This window comes from Poromitra crassiceps, assembly GCF_964638095.1.
Source record: "Poromitra crassiceps genome assembly, chromosome: 2".
NCBI classification, from domain to species: Eukaryota; Metazoa; Chordata; class Actinopteri; order Beryciformes; family Melamphaidae; genus Poromitra; species Poromitra crassiceps.
Window position 1 is genome coordinate 96,288,413 of NC_139624.1, and position 18,294 is coordinate 96,306,706.

At 46.0% G+C, this 18,294-nt stretch overlaps 2 protein-coding genes across 2 annotated transcripts in view; one reads left to right on the top strand and one right to left on the bottom strand.

Annotated features, from left to right (window-relative positions):
- Window positions 1-3,299: 3,299 nt before the first annotated feature.
- On the top strand, window positions 3,300-6,002 carry LOC310789813 (tripartite motif-containing protein 16-like; the record flags this gene model as incomplete). The annotated part of the gene is made up of 1 exon (XM_083651495.1): window positions 3,300-6,002. One exon carries the CDS (start codon window positions 3,300-3,302, stop codon window positions 4,980-4,982), a length of 1,683 nt encoding a protein of 560 aa, XP_083507621.1. The 3' UTR covers window positions 4,983-6,002.
- Window positions 6,003-12,317: 6,315 nt separating this feature from the next.
- Window positions 12,318-18,294, bottom strand: part of osbpl8 (oxysterol binding protein-like 8) — a 275,193-nt gene continuing 269,216 nt past the window's right edge. Inside the window, exon 24 of the mRNA XM_083632091.1 lies at window positions 12,318-16,707. Coding sequence (XP_083488217.1) covers window positions 16,578-16,707 — 130 coding nt within the window. The 3' untranslated portion in view covers window positions 12,318-16,577. The remainder of the gene's footprint in view (window positions 16,708-18,294) is intronic.

Below are 18,294 nucleotides of genomic sequence, written 5' to 3' on the forward strand. Positions count from 1 at the left end.
CAGCTAGTACTTGTTACCCTGGTGATGCCAAGCCTCGGCCGGCGGCTCGCGCGCACCCTAGCCTCCACCCGTCCGCCCCTCCCTTCCCTGCTCTGACATTGCTCCAGTACACTGCTAGTCTCGCTGGCCAGCCTGCCCTCCCTACCGTGAGAGGAGTCTGGCGCCACAGGTCTCCATTGTGGGATTGCGATGGGCAGCGCTTGGCGGCAGTGCCCTTGGAAAATAGTTTCCAACAATCCAACTTGCCCTTTTCAGCATGTAGCAACGAGCTAGCGTGTAGGTTTCTGCCGTTAGCTTGCTAGCTAGTTAGCGTTGTTGTTTTCACTGAGGCGGCAGGGCACTATTTACAGCGACACACAGGGAGGAGGGAGTGGAAGCCGCTCTGATTGACATGGTCGGAGCCAATGAGAGAGCTTGTAATACGCTAGCTCTCTGGGCAGAGGTTTGCTCAGCGGAACACAAACTTCCTAGCGCTGCCCGCCTGGAGTTTGTCCCGGGAGGGTGGGGGTTCTTAAAGGGACAGGACCTAAAACAGAGCGTTTCAGACAGAGGGTGAACTGAAGGGTCAGTGAGAGCCAGTACAAGATAAACAATGAGTTTTTTGAACTATGAATGATACAATAAGCTACTCTAGTGGAGGCCAACAATAAAATAATAATACATTATATTAGCAAAATACAGTATGGGCCCTTTAAGGGTAGCCTAGATAAACCCAGCCCCCACGTGACCTGCTCTCTCAGTCCCAGTCAGTTCCTAGTGACTGAGAGCAGGTCTGAGAGCAGGTCACGTGGGGGATGGGTTTACCCAGGCTACTTTAAGGGGTGCTACGATCCCAAATCAGACAGTCCAGTATCAGTTGAATATCTTAAAGAAAACTAAATATCTATAGGACTTTCAATGCAATATGGTTTTAGTAGGATAAAAACTTGGTAAGAGCATCATGAGGTTGATTTCTATAATCAGATTCAACTTCAATAAAGTCACTCATGTCATACTAATTATTCAGAATACGTGACTCACGTTGCTCCATTCTAGCATCAACCTATAGACGCTTTTAACTTGACAAGACAACATAAACATTCTAAACTGCCCTGGCCCTGCAGTGGGATTTGCTTACACAATAGCTGACAGGAAATAAGATAGGTTTCAAATTGTTCCCTACATAATTCCATGAAAACTGACTATATAGTAGTTGACCTTCAAGGATAGTTCCAGGAAGTAGCCTACATGGCAATGCCTTTGAATGCATAAAATAATGCTATCACTCCTCACAGCCTGTCTTTCACATTGTAGATCTATTTTTCACAGCCTATCTTTCACAGTGTAAATCTATTCTTCACACTGCAGCCATGTTATGGAGCCGTTCTTTAGTTCTGTTGGGTTTTGTGTGCAGCGTTGCCAGACGTACGATAATTATCGTATTTGTACGATAATTTCGACCTCTGTACGATGTACGATCAATAATCCCAAAATCCCCCAAATGTATGATAATTTCATCATTTTGTGACACTTAGACGAATCCTACGTCTATCACTCTATCTGTTTATACAATCATCTCTTCAAACAACATATTTGCAGCCAATACGTGCAGGGTGTTTTGTTGTTGTTGCAACGCAGGCTGAGATCACAGTGTTGAAAAATCATGCCAAGTCCAAAAAGTAGCCTGTGATCAGCCGCAGCTCCCCCGACATAGGCGCGCCAAAGGCGCGCCGCGCTGGGGAGGGGGCGTACGATAATTTCACTCCAAAAACGATAATTTTGACCCTCTGGTACGATAATTCAACATTTGCCATCTGGCAACACTGTTTGTGTGTTTAGCCTAGCATGACTGCTATTAGCACCACTGTTTGCAAGGTAATGTGGCTGGGGAGATTCATTTGGTAGAGTTTGCTTGCTATGCTATCAAGAAATGCAGCATTTGTGGGTTTTACAGTGACTAATATTAGTTGCCCAAGGTTAAATATCCTATTATGCAACTTAAAATACTGTATAAATATTTCATTTCATATAACTCAAATGTACATAGGCTACCTTAAGTTAAATATACTAACCAGTAGCACTCCATCAGAGGTTGTCATGAGCTAAAAAGGGTTAAAAGGTTAAACGTGATATATTTCATGATTGGAATATAAATACCGTAGTCATTTATTTCAGTTAAAGTTAAAAAGATGGTAATGTTTTTATTTTCCTTTCTTTCTGTAGCTCTTACGGTGTGTTACACTGTGTGTATTACGGTTCAAGGAGTCCAAGCTTAAAAATAAACACTTAACCATCAGTTGGAGAGTCAGACCATTCAGCCAGCGGGGACGCTACAGTTTTACTGTAAAATTTTCCTCAAGCCACTTGCATACAATGTTGGGGGTAACTCATTACAAAAGTAACATATTACATGTAATATATTACTTTTAGCAGTAACTCAGTAATATAACTTATTACCAATTGGATTTCAGTAATATTATACCAGTTACTTTGTCAAGTAACACAAGTTACAAATTGAGTTATTCTTTTTTAAATCAAAGCACATATGTAAATAAAGATACAATCATTTCCTAATCAAATGGTGTTTTTTTTAATGCAAATAACCACTAGATGACAATAACAAAGGAAAAGGTTAACATTTAGAATTTTGGATGGTTTACACTGACTTCAAGATGGTTAAAATTATTTTTCAGGATGGTTCCGGGCCAGCGATGTCATTCTGCTACTGCTGTTATTTTGGTGAAACTAATGCAAAAGTAGTGTAATAAGTAACGAGTTACTCAGACTACACAGACAGTAATATTGTAAAGTAACTTACTTTCAAATAAAAGTAACTAGTAATATGTAGTATATTACATTTTGAAAGTAACTTGCCCAACACTGCTTTTTTTTTTTTTTTTTTTTTTTACGTTGCACTTAAAAAATGAGTTGGGTAACTAAATGTAACTATTCCTTATGTATTTTGTCATAATCTTCACTTCATATTGTAATAATATGAATAAACAAGCGCTAAACACACACTGCCTCTTTAACACCGCTCCTCTTCCTGGTATGAAGCAAAGTCTGATAACCCCTCCCTCTTCCTGGTCTCAAACATACAGCCAGTTCACTCTGTCCACATATTTCCTATTCCCTCCCCTTTCACAGATCTGTCAGTTTATAGATGGGTGTAAACAACATGTTGTGAAGTGACAGAGCTGACAAGCCCATTCACTGCAGATCAGCACATGAACATGAAGAAAATGAACTTGTTTGGATCAGAGCCCAACCTTTTTTTCTGTTGAGAGCAAGTGAAACTATCTGACTCACTCACAAGTGAAATGGCGCAGGGAGGAATTCAGCTGGACGGAGCAAAACTCTGTTGTTCGATCTGTCTGGATCTACTGAAGGATCCAGTGACTATTCCCTGTGGGCACAGCTACTGCATGAGCTGTATTAAAAGCTGCTGGGATGAAGAGGATCAGAAGAACATCCACAGCTGCCCCCAGTGCAGACAGACCTTCACACCGAGGCCTGTCCTGGTGAAAAACACCATGTTAGCAGAGTTGGTGGAGGACCTGAAGAAGACTGGACTGGACGATCAGGAGGCTGCTCCTCCTGATCGCTGCTATGCTGGACCTGGAGATGTGGCCTGTGATGTCTGCACTGGGAGGAAGCTGAAAGCCCTCAAGTCCTGTCTGGTATGTCTGGCCTCTTACTGTGAGCAGCACCTCCAACGTCACTATGATGTAGCTCCATTAAAGAAACACAGGCTGGTAGAAGCCACCGTGATGCTTCAGGAGAACATCTGCTCTCTTCATGACGAGGTGATGAAGATGTTCTGCCGTACTGATCAGCAGTGTATCTGTTATCTGTGCTCTGTGGATGAACATAAAGGCCACGACACAGTCTCAGCTGCAGCAGAAAGGGCCGAGAGGCAGAAAGAGCTTGGGGTGAGTCGGCAAAAAATCCAGCAGAGACTCCAGGACAGAGAGACAAATGTGAAGGTGCTTCAACAGGAGGTGGAGGCTATGAATCTCTCTGCTGATAAAGCAGTGAAGGACACTGAGAAGATCTTCATTGAGCTGGTCAGACTCATTCAGAAAAGAGGCTCTGATGTGAAGCAGCAGATCAGATCACAGCAGAAAGAGGAAGCGAGTCGGGCTGAAGAACTTCAGGAGAAGCTGAAGCAGGAGATCTCTGAGCTGAGGAGGAAAGACGCTGAGCTGGAGCAGCTCTCACACAAAGAGGATCACATCCACTTCCTCCACAGTTACCCCTCACTGTCACGTCTCAGTCAATCTACAGACTCACCCAGGATCGATACCCGTCCTCTGTGCTACTTTGAGGATGTGACTGCAGCTGTGTCAGAGGCCAGAGATAAACTACAGGACATTCTGACAGAGGAATGGACTAAGATCTCATCGGCAGTGACTGACGTGGATGTTTTACTGCCACAACCAGAGCCCAAGACCAGAGCCGACTTCTTACAATATTCACATCAGATCACACTGGATCCAAACACAGCACACACACAGCTGTTATTATCTGAGGGGAACAGAAAAGCAACACGTGTGGGAGAACAACAGTCATATTCTCGTCACCCAGACAGATTCATCACCACACAGCAGGTCCTGAGTAGAGAGGCTCTGACTGGACGGTGCTACTGGGAGGTGGAGTGCAGCAGGACAAAAGTCTCATCAGCAGTCTCATATAAGAATATTAGCAGAACAGGAACCCAGCTTCAATGTGCATTTGGAAACAATGACAAGTCTTGGGCATTATATTATTACAACAATAGTTATTACTTCAGACATACCGATGTCAACACTCCCATCTCAGTCCCGTGGTCCTCCAGAGTAGGAGTGTACCTGGATCACAGTGCAGGTAGTCTGTCCTTCTACAGCGTCTCTGAAACCATGACTCTCCTCCACCGAGTCCAGACCACATTCACTCAGCCTCTCTATGCTGGACTTTGGATTGGTTCTTTGGGAGAAACTGCTGAGTTGTGTAAGCTGAAGTAGACAGGAGTTATTAAAGCAGCAATGTGTGTGTGTGGGGGGGTAAACTTCCCACAGATCACCTGTCAATCAAACAGTGTGGGCGGAGCTTGTATTTTGTGTTGATGCAGTTTGAGTTTCTCTTCTCTGTCTGTTCAGCCATGGTGGCTATCTATCACTGCTCATGTTACCTACACAGCTCTTCTTCTGCTGTTGATTCCAAACAAAGTAGAAACATAAAGCGTGTCACTTCCTGTGCAACAGGAGAAACAATGGAAACGACTTGATCAATATTGGATATTAGGTTGAATCACTTTTGTGTTATTCAAGATCCAAGATGTTGATTGTCACTCGTGTGAAAGCAACACACAATAAATATGAACATGGCATAAACACACACACACACACACACACACACACACACACACCTCTGGTCGGTCGGGGTGCCTGGTCAGGGTGGAAGGGAACTGGTGGGAACAGTGTGATCCTCCTACGACGTGCTACGTCCTACCGGTGAAACTCCCCCTGTCAGGTGAATAGAAGCGGCTGACTACTGCGCATGTGTCGGAGGAAGCATGGTGCTAGTCTCGGCTCTCCCCAGATCGGTAGAGGGTGGAGCAGTGACCGGGGCAGCCAATAGGGCAGCACGGGGATAAATTGGCCAAGTATAATTGGGGAGAAAATGGGGAACAATCAGAAAAAAATAAAAATAAAAAATAAACACGCAAACAGGGAATATGAAATAAGAGTCAGAAAGCAAACAATAGCAAATTATATCAATCAGTACGAGTCAGTAAGACAGAGCATCCAAGCAGACATTTCTTATCTTTGTTGTATATTTGTATTGTTGTCTGCTGTTTCTGTTCCACTGCACAGGCCTTAATGGAGTCTTCCTCCCTTTATTATAGTTGTTATTAAGAGATGTTAATATGTTGATGTTTGTTGAGAAAAGTCAACTACAAATGTCATCATGATTATTATAAATCATTATTATTATAATCAATAGAGATGATTCATTGTTTACCCCCTAACAGATTGATTGTGTGCATGAAGTGAATATGTAGATGGGAGATTGAACCATATCGTTTTACTGATTTGATGTGTGATCAAAGTGAATGTTTGCAAAGATCAATAAAGTTTTTTTCTTTTTCAATAAGTATTCTACAGTATATTAATTCCAGGAAGTCTATAAAAGCTGCTAGAGAAAATGTGAAACTAATATGGTATTATAACTGGGATGATTCCCCCTTAAACACATGACAAAGTGCAGTGTTCATGTTTAGAGCAGATGTGGAATCAAAAGTCAAGTGAAGCAGCAGTGATACTAAAGAAGAAACAGTGAAGATGGAAAGAATGAATGAAAGTCCTTGTCCCTGGATGCGGCGCGGCCCGCCCCCCGCCAATGGTTGACTGTTTTTTTAATTGATTTGACTCATTATACCATTAGAGCTACAGAGAAATCTCTTACAAAAGTTACTTAAATAAGTATATATATATAAGTATATAAACCATATTTCATATTGTGTACAGTATATAAACCATATTTCATATTGTGGACAGTATATAAACCACATTTCATATTGTGGATAGTATATAAACCCGTTGAGTTCCAGCAGCTGCCTTGCAGACTCAGAGTGTGAGGCAGCAGTCAGAGAGGCAGGCAGGGGAGGACACAGAGTGATATCAGATGTTTGGTTGTCATCTGAGAGGGACAGGAAGAGCCATCCTGCCCCCCCATGCTGTCCTTCTGTCCCGCTCTGCAGCGTCCTTGGCCGGGACGCCGCCTGCAGCAGGGCTCCCTCACTTCCACAGACGTGGTGTCGTTTGCTGAAATTCAGGGAGTCCAGATTTGCAGAATTTGGGGTACAGCACAGAGCCGGGTCCAGAACAAAATGACTTAAAGGCAATCTGAATTGAGTGGGGGGGGGGGGGGGGGGCACTAGTAGTGACAGTGTGGGCTGCAGCAGCATGAATAGTGTAGGTGTTACGGGTCCTGAGCGTGGTCCCAGATTAACAGACGAGGTCAAGTTTGGAAAAATGGTCAGATTTGATTTGATTTGATCTCACTATAATGAAATCGCTATGGGGACTAACAACACACATGAATCCACAGGAGTCTCAGCTTTCCAGTCATACCCCATTGCAAATCCAAGACAAAAAGATAATAGAATAGGTAGAAAATAATAAATTTATACTGCATGCAAAACACTGCATGGGTTTTGCAAAAAAAAAAAAGCATGTGATTACCATAAAGTGGGCATAAAGCGGAGACTCGTGGGTACCCATAGAACCCATTCTCATTCAGATATCGTGAGGTGAGAGATCAAGGGACAGCTTTAAAAATGGCCGTTTTTCCCTCGCCAAAATGTAGCCTAACTTTGGAGCGTTTAATTTTGCCCCCTTCCAGACAAGCTACCATGACATGATTGGTACCAATAGATGGCTTTGGTCTTCTAAATGTTCACCTTAGCTCTAAAAATGAGACTCAGCCTCTGAAAGACGTCATATCGTCTGCAGACGCACATTTCAACTGAGGGTGCAACATATGAAAAGCTCTTGCACCCCTGTAGACCCGGGCCTGGTATGGCATGACACTGACCTGTAGACCCGGGCCTGGTATGGCATCATACTGATCAGACTCGGGCCTGGTATGGCATGACACTGATCAGACCCGGGCCTGGTATGGCATCACACTGATCAGACCCGGGCCTGGTATGGCATCACACTGATCAGACCCGGGCCTGGTATGGCATCATACTGATCAGACCCGGGCCTGGTATGGCATGACACTGATCAGACTCGGGCCTGGTATGGCATCATACTGATCAGACCCGGGCCTGGTATGGCATCACACTGATCAGACTCGGGCCTGGTATGGCATCATACTGATCAGACCCGGGCCTGGTATGGCATCATACTGATCAGACCCGGGCCTGGTATGGCATCACACTGATCAGACTCGGGCCTGGTATGGCATCATACTGATCAGACCGGGCCTGGTATGGCATGACACTGATCAGACCCGGGCCTGGTATGGCATCACACTGATCAGACCCGGGCCTGGTATGGCATCACACTGATCAGACCCGGGCCTGGTATGGCATCACACTGATCAGACCCGGGCCTGGTATGGCATCACACTGATCAGACCCGGGCCTGGTATGGCATCACACTGATCAGACCCGGGCCTGGTATGGCATCACACTGATCAGACCCGGGCCTGGTATGGCATCACACTGATCAGACCCGGGCCTGGTATGGCATCACACTGATCAGACCCGGGCCTGGTATGGCATCACACTGATCAGACCCGGGCCTGGTATGGCATCACACTGATCAGACCCGGGCCTGGTATGGCATCACACTGATCAGACCCGGGCCTGGTATGGCATGACACTGATCAGACCCGGGCCTGGTATGGCATGACACTGATCAGACCCGGGCCTGGTATGGCATCACACTGATCAGACCCGGGCCTGGTATGGCATCACACTGATCAGACCCGGGCCTGGTATGGCATCACACTGATCAGACCCGGGCCTGGTATGGCATGACACTGATCAGACCCGGGCCTGGTATGGCATGACACTGATCAGACCCGGGCCTGGTATGGCATCACACTGATCAGACCCGGGCCTGGTATGGCATCACACTGATCAGACCCGGGCCTGGTATGGCATCACACTGATCAGACCCGGGCCTGGTATGGCATGACACTGATCAGACCCGGGCCTGGTATGGCATGACACTGATCAGACCCGGGCCTGGTATGGCATCACACTGATCAGACCCGGGCCTGGTATGGCATCACACTGATCAGACCCGGGCCTGGTATGGCATCACACTGATCAGACCCGGGCCTGGTATGGCATCACACTGATCAGACCCGGGCCTGGTATGGCATCACACTGATCAAATTTAGACACAATAGAGGCCCCAGATTTGAATACATCCTGCTGAAATCCTTTATTTCCAAACTGAATTCCAAACTAAATTTAAAGGAATAGTCCCCCTCATGCCAAATGAAACACAGGTGAAGTTAGCTCCTCCCCCTCATGCCAAATGAAACACAGGTGAAGTTAGCTCCTCCCCCTCATGCCAAATGAAACACAGGTGAAGTTAGCTCCTCCCCCTCATGCCAAATGAAACACAGGTGAAGTTAGCTCCTCCCCCTCATGCCAAATGAAACACAGGTGAAGTTAGCTCCTCCCCCTCATGCCAAATGAAACACAGGTGCAGTTAGCTCCTCCCCCTCATGCCAAATGAAACACAGGTGCAGTTAGCTCCTCCCCCTCATGCCAAATGAAACACAGGTGCAGTTAGCTCCTCCCCCTCATGCCAAATGAAACACAGGTGCAGTTAGCTCCTCCCCCTCATGCCAAATGAAACACAGGTGCAGTTAGCTCCTCCCCCTCATGCCAAATGAAACACAGCTGAAGTTAGCTCCTCCCCCTCATGCCAAATGAAACACAGGTGCAGTTAGCTCCTCCCCCTCATGCCAAATGAAACACAGGTGCAGTTAGCTCCTCCCCCTCATGCCAAATGAAACACAGGTGCAGTTAGCTCCTCCCCCTCATGCCAAATGAAACACAGGTGCAGTTAGCTCCTCCCCCTCATGCCAAATGAAACAGGTGAAGTTAGCTCCTCCCCCTCATGCCAAATGAAACACAGGTGAAGTTAGCTCCTCCCCCTCATGCCAAATGAAACACAGGTGCAGTTAGCTCCTCCCCCTCATGCCAAATGAAACAGGTGAAGTTAGCTCCTCCCCCTCATGCCAGATGAAACACAGGTGGTTAGCTCCTCCCCCTCATGCCAAATGAAACACAGGTGAAATGTGTTAGTCCATATAACACACAGGGAGGTTGACAGCACAACTTCGCAGCAGCTTCTCCAAAATAACTGAACTCAGTGGGAAGCAGTTCTTTAGATTTCCAAAACAAGAACAGCCAAAACGATCACACAGAAACAAGAGGGTGTTGTTTCTTTGGCAGTCAACATGCTAAACCAATCAAAAGTCAAGCACACGCATCCACTTGAAGCAGGTGCAGGACCAATCAATGATCAGCAACCGGTAAAAGATGATACATCTACTGGGAGGAGTCTCTTTGCAGTGTGCGGACTCTACTTCTTTTATAACATCACACGCGCGCACACACACACACACACACACACACACACACACACACACACACACACACATTTTATCTGCTGCACCATGCCCATTTGATTGATATTTACATTGATTTCCCTTCATGTTATGGATGTTATTTGGTCGTTTGCTGTTTGTTTTGAGGTGACTAGTTGCATCGCTGGCTTGATGTGGGGGGAAGCTAAGCAGGTCTGACTCTGGTTAGTCCAGATGGGAGACTGGTGCTGGAAGAGGTGTTGGTGTCTCTCAAGCCTGGTCAAAGGAAGTTGGGGGGGAAACGCTTTAGACCAGAGGAAGTTCAAACCGATGCAGGTGGAGGGCGGGACATCCGCTCATATTTCTCCAATCACCGGCCTTTAGGCGGGACATCTGGGACATCCCCTCTATCTAATCCAAAAAGGTTCATGACGTTTGACTTAGTTTACAGTATTAGATATTTCATATGAAAAGACGTTATTTTGTTTTTGTCATACCTGACAGTTTCGACTGCTTTGCTTCCTGCAGCCTTCTTCAGAGACGTCACGTGATGTTGCTGTGACGTATATATGGATGGTTTATGTGGGTTTGGCCACCGTTGGATCAGGGAGGCACTAGAGATCCGGAAGCGTGCCCACACGACTGTAAACCGGGACGAGGGGGCCTACATGCTCTCGCATACCTGGGATGCAGTCCTCCATAAAATACTGGCCAGCGGGGGACATGGTCATCCCACCTATGTATGTAGGTGGGATGACCAAACCCACATAAACCATCCATATATACGTCACAGCAACATCACGTGACGTCTCTGAAGAAGACTGCAGGAAGCAAAGCAGTCGAAACTGTCAGGTATGACAAAAACAAAATAACGTCTTTTCATATGAAATATCTAATACATCCCCTCTATCATTGCTCATTATTTTCTCATTTCTCATCTCATTATTTTGATCATTATTTTCCCAGCTTGAAGTACAGACAAGACGTGTAACCTAACCCTAACCCTACAGACGAGACGTGTAAACAATAAACAATAAAACGTGTAGGTGGAAGCATTTGGAAATTGCGGTGTTTGAGGAAATTGTGTTGGAGGACCAGTAGGAGCACTCCTTCATTTACCAGGATCAAACCAGGAGATATTTACAACAAACAGACAAAACAAGCCAGGATGTCATTTGTTTTTATTCTGTGATATGTTACATGTGACCATCAACTTACAGGAAGTTACAGTTGCCATGGAAATAAATACCGCCGGGTAGGAAGGGGATAGGGTTTCTGTATGTGTGTGTGTGTGTGTGTGTGTGTGTGTGTGTGTGTGTGTGTGTGTGTGTGTGTGTGTGTGCGTGCCTGCATGCGTGCGTGTGTGTGTGTGTGTGTGTGTGTGTGTGTGTGTGTGTGTGCGTGCGTGTGTGATGTTAGATTTGGGGTGGGTGGTGGTGCGGTTGGCATTGACAGTGTGCACAAGTCAAGGACAGTCGCTCGTGTGTGGTTTGAATTGAACAGCGATCCAACGCTACAAGCAGGAAAACAGCACAGAAAAAAGGTAAAATTAGAAATAAAATGTATTATTTTTACAGAAAGGACAACAGTGTTTTTTCCTCTGGATTTGGTGTCTGAGAGAGAGAGGGAGAGAGAGAGAGGGTGAGAGAGAGAGGGAGAGAGAGAGAGAGAGAGAGAGAGAGAGAGAGAGCGAGGGAGAGAGAGAGAGAGACAGATGATGATGAAGGGAAGAGTTGGAGAGAGAGCTAAGACTTGAGTCTGTCTCCCTCCAGTGGCAGGAATCAGCATCCGGAGATCTATGGGTGCGTTACTATGGCGACGCTGTGGGAGGGGCGGGGTGGGAGATGTGGGGGTGGAGTCAGAGTCTTCTCTAAAGGCTTCATATGGCACAGTCCACTCAAACACTACAGGACCCACAGCAGCAGCCAGCGCACAATTCACACTTCAAATACAAAACACTAGAAATATCACACGCTCGCCTCGGTGTGAACGCAACCTCAGATCCACACATTTTATTATTATTATTATTATTATTAATTAAGCCAAGCAATTAGGTCTACAATAACTCCATCCGAGCACACATCAGTGGGACTTGCACCTTGGCTGCACCTGTATGCTCCACACCGCACCGCCAGATACACCCTCACCCCCACCCCCCCATCACCTACACACTAAACACTAAACCCCTGACCTGACAGACCCCCCCCCCCCCCCCCCCCCCCCCACACACACACACACACACACACACACCCCCAGTCCAACTCTACAAGGCACTGGTGTTGGTTTAGTTCACTTCTCCACATTCTAACATCAGCATTCTCTAATAAGATGAGCGATTGAGGCGATGAGGAGACACAAAGAAGACACACACAGTGTGCACAGTGCACAGTGTGCACAGAGCATGTGCGGCACACAGTGTGCACAGAGCATGTGCGGGAGTGTCTGTCTCGCCAAACTTCAGGTGAGAAACGCCAGAGGGGCGAGTCGTCCCGCTGGCTATTTACACAGTGGGCGGGACCGACTCCTAGTCTACACACCGAGTTTGGCTGGTACGTCATTTTGGAATGGTTGACAGTGGGGATATTCTTATTCGTTATAAAAAGTACATCTTCTTATTGTCTTACTAAAGTGTCTATTCTACTTCTCCTAGGAGCTTTTGAGGCCCAAACGCACTGGAAGCTATTAGGTGACGCGCCTGGTTTCACGTTTCCATGACTACCAAATTTGCGCAACGGTCCCCACTGGAGCCGTCTATTATGAGAAAGCTGAGACCCGGAGCCGTACAGACCCGATAAATGCCGGACAAAAATGATAAATAAATGTTGGTCCTTTGTCAATACTCCAAAATGTTTCAGTTTCAATGTAGTCTGACGCTGTAAGCGCGTGTTAAGCTGCTGAAAACCATTACTGCCGTTAAGAAGGCAAACGTCGGATGTTTCCAGTGTGCTTGTGCCTGAAGATAATATACACAGGGCTAACCACGTGCTAACCACCACGTGCTAACCACCACGTGCTAACCACACTGCTCTGACTGCACATGCTACCTATACAGTGAGATATACAGTGAGACTGTGGCTGCATCCGGAATCCGCCATCTACATACTACAGATGAAAGCAGTATGCAGTACATCTACTGCATACTGCTTTCATAATATACAGTATGAAACTGTGAAATGGATTTAATTTGCAGTATGCTAGGCCAGGCTTAGCTGGCATTACTTATAGAGGCAGTCATCGGCCGAAATAAAAACACCGCAAGATGGTGGCAGACACCCGTCAGTGTTTTATTTCAGGTTTTGTCAGATTCTCTTTGGTTTTCTTTTGGCATCGCTTCTCTTTTCATATCGTTGTGTTCGCCATCTTGCGGTGTCATTTGCATTGACATGAGTTGGAGTTGGAGCGAGTTCTTTGGAAGCCTTATATTAGCCTTGTTATCCTCGCTTCAATCAAACCGGGTGCCTTGTTGTCATACAACTTGCTGAGTTGGTTTGAAACGGTCGAGCGCTGTACTGGAAACCGGCTAACTGTGCTAGCAGTACCTACTGATTTGTCCAAAATGTAGCATGTAGTATGTAGTATGCAAACAAAAGTGAAATCTTCAGTTTGCCAAAACCACCCGGATGTCGTACCTCGCCTACTGTGTCCCACAATGCAAAGCTGGAACGGTCACAGGTTGTTCTTGTTGTTACATTAATTTAATTGTGAGTTGTGCAGTAGCCTCATGTTAACACGGAGCACAAGGAGATAAACAATGAGGACAAACAGGGAGAGTATAAGAGGAGTTTCAGGGCTAACATCCTGGTGCCAACAGAGATCTAGGGCTCTATCTTCTATCTATCCCTGGCCTTAAATTTGCGTTTATGGCTTGGCGCAGCGCTAATAGTGGGTGTGGTCAGGCACATTCCATAATTTTTCCTTGGCGCTAATGCCATATTGTGTGGCGCTAACCATTTAACCACGCCTTTTTAAGCGTATAATTATTCACAACTGTGGCCATTGGTGAACTGCAATAAACCAATCACCTTCTTCTCTTTCAAGCTCCGATTCCACTGAGCGATCCAGTCCGGTCAGAAAAGCCCGACCAAAGCACTCCGAGCTCCCCCCCCCCTCCCTCTCTGCCCACTTTCATCCCCGTCTGTCTCCATATGCTCCTCAAACAAATCTCACGGCAGTTTAAATACAGCAAGCATGTAAATACGCTACACTATAGCAAGAGCAAAGTGAGAATAATGTTCTAAACACATCGGCTAGAAAAATATAGCCTATCCCTGGATGTCATGATGAGATTAGGTTGGTGAAAATTTGGACAGAATCATTGTATCGTTTTCTCTAACTGCCTTTTTTTCTCCCCCTCTGCACGGCAGACAGGTAGGATGATGCAACAGCCTCTGAATGACAGGGGCTCAAAACTACAGTATAACAACTTTTTTTTCATCGGTCATTGTGCCTGCCTGGTGCCTACAAATAAATTAGTGGCCTTTCCCGCAAAATAGTGATGGTTCTCTCATTCTGTGGTGTAGCCTACATTTCAGATCTGATGCTTGCAGTGCGCTATAGGGGCAGAAATTGACGCGCGAGAGAGAGGGAGAGAGGGAGTGAGAGAGAGAGGGGGTTGAGAGAGTGAGATAGCTAACGCCGTGGGTGCTTTCCTGGGGCCGGCGCACTGAATAAGGCCTGGTTTTGAAAAGCGCTAACCGCAAAATTAACGCCCTTTGGGAAGATCGCTTTAGGCTGGTATTTAAGGCCGAAACGCCCATTCTGGCCTATTCTGGCACTGCGCCACGCCTCTTCAGCGTAAAGTGCATTTTGGGGCGTAAAAACATGACGCTATCTTCCTGAGTCAGCGGTAGGCAGGCGTAAAGCGTGTTTTTTTTTGCGTTTAAGGTCAGTTTAGCGCCTAAGGCCAGCGGGAGAATAGAGCCCCTAATGTATTATTTAGCTGCACAATTTCGATAAAATACATACAAAATTATCTCATGTCTCCTGTGTGTCATTTCACTCATACAGTAGCATTAAGTTAGTCTGATAGGGTTAGCCTGATAAGTTAAACGTAGGCTAATTAAATTAATGTAACAAGAAAAACCTGTGACCATTCCAGCGCTTTGCATTGTGGGACACAGTGGGGGTCAACTAGTCGGATGCTGGATATTTTCTCCGAATCAGTACGACAACCGGGTATTTTTGGCATAGCATGCTGCATATTTTGCTTTTGTTTGCATACTGCATACTACATGCTAGATTTTGGGCAAATCAGTGCATACTGCTACTAGGCGGGTCCGGATGCAGCCTGTGTCAAACATGTGGCTCGTATTTATGTTCTTTTAACATCGTTCTCATATGCAAAAGGTTTTATTGTACAGTAGAATTCATAAATTCTGTTCCTTTTGACAATTTGACTTGCGTCACCGTCTTCCTCGCCCGCCTTTTCCAGGTTTGCAAACTCGAGCCAGATATGAAAGTATATGATCATAAAAATAAAAATAAAATACAAAGTCACAGAAATTGGACCACTTTTGTTTTTCCTTTTCTCTCCGTTATCCATTTTTATCTTCAAGTAGAACTCTACTCACAAAGGACACACCAAGCAAAGAAAAGAAAACAATCTTTTTTGTAAAAAACAAACAAACAAACAAACAAAACAACAACAACAAAAGCATAAAATTAAAGGTATTTTCATTAAAGTCTGTGTTAAAATATTCCCTGGAGCCTGGGAGGAGGAGCCTGGGAGGGAGTGAGGTGAAATGTGAATCGAGAGAGTCATTTCAGTCCAGAAAAACAAACGACAACAACAAAAAATGGCCGCCATGTTTGCCTCTGTCTTCAAGGCAGCAGGGCAGTGTGCAGAGTGGCAGTCAAGACTTCATCACACCAAACTCTCACCTTCAACACGGGCGATCGCCGCTTCTCGCCCTCTTTGAAATGTGTGGATCTCTCCAGACCCTCCGGCAGCAACAGGCTCAAAATAAATAAGAGTTTCAAAATGTCTCTTGTTTTGTTTGGGAACTGTCTTGCTTTTATGGACGTGTGTAGCTGTTGCCCTGTAGGGGGCAGTGTTGTACTGGATAAAGAGTGTGGAGGAGAGGTGGAGGAATCACACTTGTGATCACATGTCAAAGTTCATATCCCCCACTCTCTTAGTGCCGTAACATTCTGTGTGTGTGTGTGTGTGTGTGTGTGTGTGTGTGTGTGTGTCTGTGTGTGTGTGTGTGTGTGTGTGTGTGTGTGTGTGTGTGTGTGTGTGTGAAGGTTATATCGCTGTTCGCTATTTTTTCTTTCCTTCCTAGGATAGTGCCTGGATGACCCGCCGGCGCCGTACTCTGCCTCTGATTGGTTGGGTTTAGGCATGAGTGGTGACGATTGGTCGTGGTTCAGGGTAAGCCACTCAGAGGCAGAGTGGGTTGGGTCATCTGGCTTACGGCTGCTACTGTTGTGTTTATGTGTGTTGCGTGAGTGTTGTGTGTGTGTGTGTGTGTGTGAGTGTGCGTGTACGGCTGCTACTTGAAGAGGAAGTTGATGAAGACCTGCAGGAAGATGAGGAAGAGGATGATGGCGTAGTCTCGCTGCTGGAGGAAGGAGACGCGTTCCACCTGGCCTGAGGCACGACTCCGCAGCACGCCGATGCTCCTGGACACACACACACACACACACACACACACACACACACACACACACACACACACGGTCACTAGCCGCTTTGGTTGTGGAAAAAATTAAGCCAACATGTGCAGTTCCTCGAATGGCCACTTGAGGCTGGTTCCAATAGGGAGTCATTCCCCATTCACCCACTGTTAATAAACATGTTTACAGCCTGGTAAAAAAAAAACCTGTTCATAACAACTCTACGGGGAGTGAATTTTTATGGAACTCACGTTTATACCTTATTATACAGTCTATGGTTTAAACAGTCTACGGCTGGTCGAGGTCAAGGTTGACCTCAGTCAACACTTTCCTAATGAGTTGATGGTCTCCATCACTAGGTTCACGTCTTCTTCAATACAGCCTGATGTTCATTTAGTCAATTATGGTCCCATTTAGAGTCAAACAGACAGGTCACTGTCCAGTAATCTCTCGAGACAGACTTTCGACTTGCATCGAAAATCTGTCGGCGAGCTCCGTGAAAAGCTGTGTAACAGCGCTCGCAGGGTGCAGGCTCGCAGGGTGCGCGTTACCTGATCAAAATGGAGTGAACGTGACCGGTGTGTAGTCAAAACGTACCGTTTTCAGCATGTAGCAATTTGCTACTTGCTACTAGCAACGAGCTAGAGTTGTTGTTGTTGTTTGATAGCGACGGACGGATTTGAGAGAGACACGCAGGGAAAGGAAAGGAAATCCATAAATGGTCAGAGCCGGTCGGTTAGAGCCAATGGCAGAGCTTGCAGGCAGCGGAAATGGATTTTCTTCCGTTGCTGAACGCGCCTCTTGAGTTTCGTTTACACACACATGAAATGCCCCTCTGCCCCCAGAGGAGAGAGATTTTGTTTTCTTTCTGTTTAACCGATGGGTTCCCAGATTGCCTGTCCAGTGATCGTGCCGATCACGGACCAATAGCAGGCGGCTCTGTCTGGCTCAAAAAAGTCCATGGGCTCTATCTTCCCCCTGGCCTTAGGCGCTAAACTGGCGTTAAACGCAAAAAAAACACGCTTTGCGCCTGCCTACCCGTGACTCTGGAAGAGAGCGTCATGTTTTTACGCCCCGAAATGCGCTTTACGCTGAAGAGGCGTGGCGCAGTGCCAGAATAGGCCAGAATGGGCGTTTCGGCCTTAAATACCAGCCTAAAGTGATCTTCCCAACTGGCGTTAATTTTGCGGTTAGCACTTTTCAAAACCAAGCCTTATTCAGTGCGCCGGCTCCCCTACCAAACGCCACACACAGACACACATGTGCATCTCTCCCAGCATGCATTGAGGCTTAATACATTTTGACAAGAAAAAGCAACCAAATCAGCCTAAGCAGGCTAAGTGGTAGATAGAAATAATATTTATGTTAACACAACATGCAATTCTAGAAAATGTCAATATTGGACAAAATAAAACATACAAATCAAAACACAACCCTATGTGAAAGTCAAGTCAAGTCAAGTTTACAGCGACAGGCAGCCGACCAAAGTGCTTTACAAGTAAAAACACAAATATAAGGCAGGTAGAAACAATACACTATGGAGCAAGGTACAATAAAGTGCAGCAGAGCAAATAGAAAAGATACAAATAGATA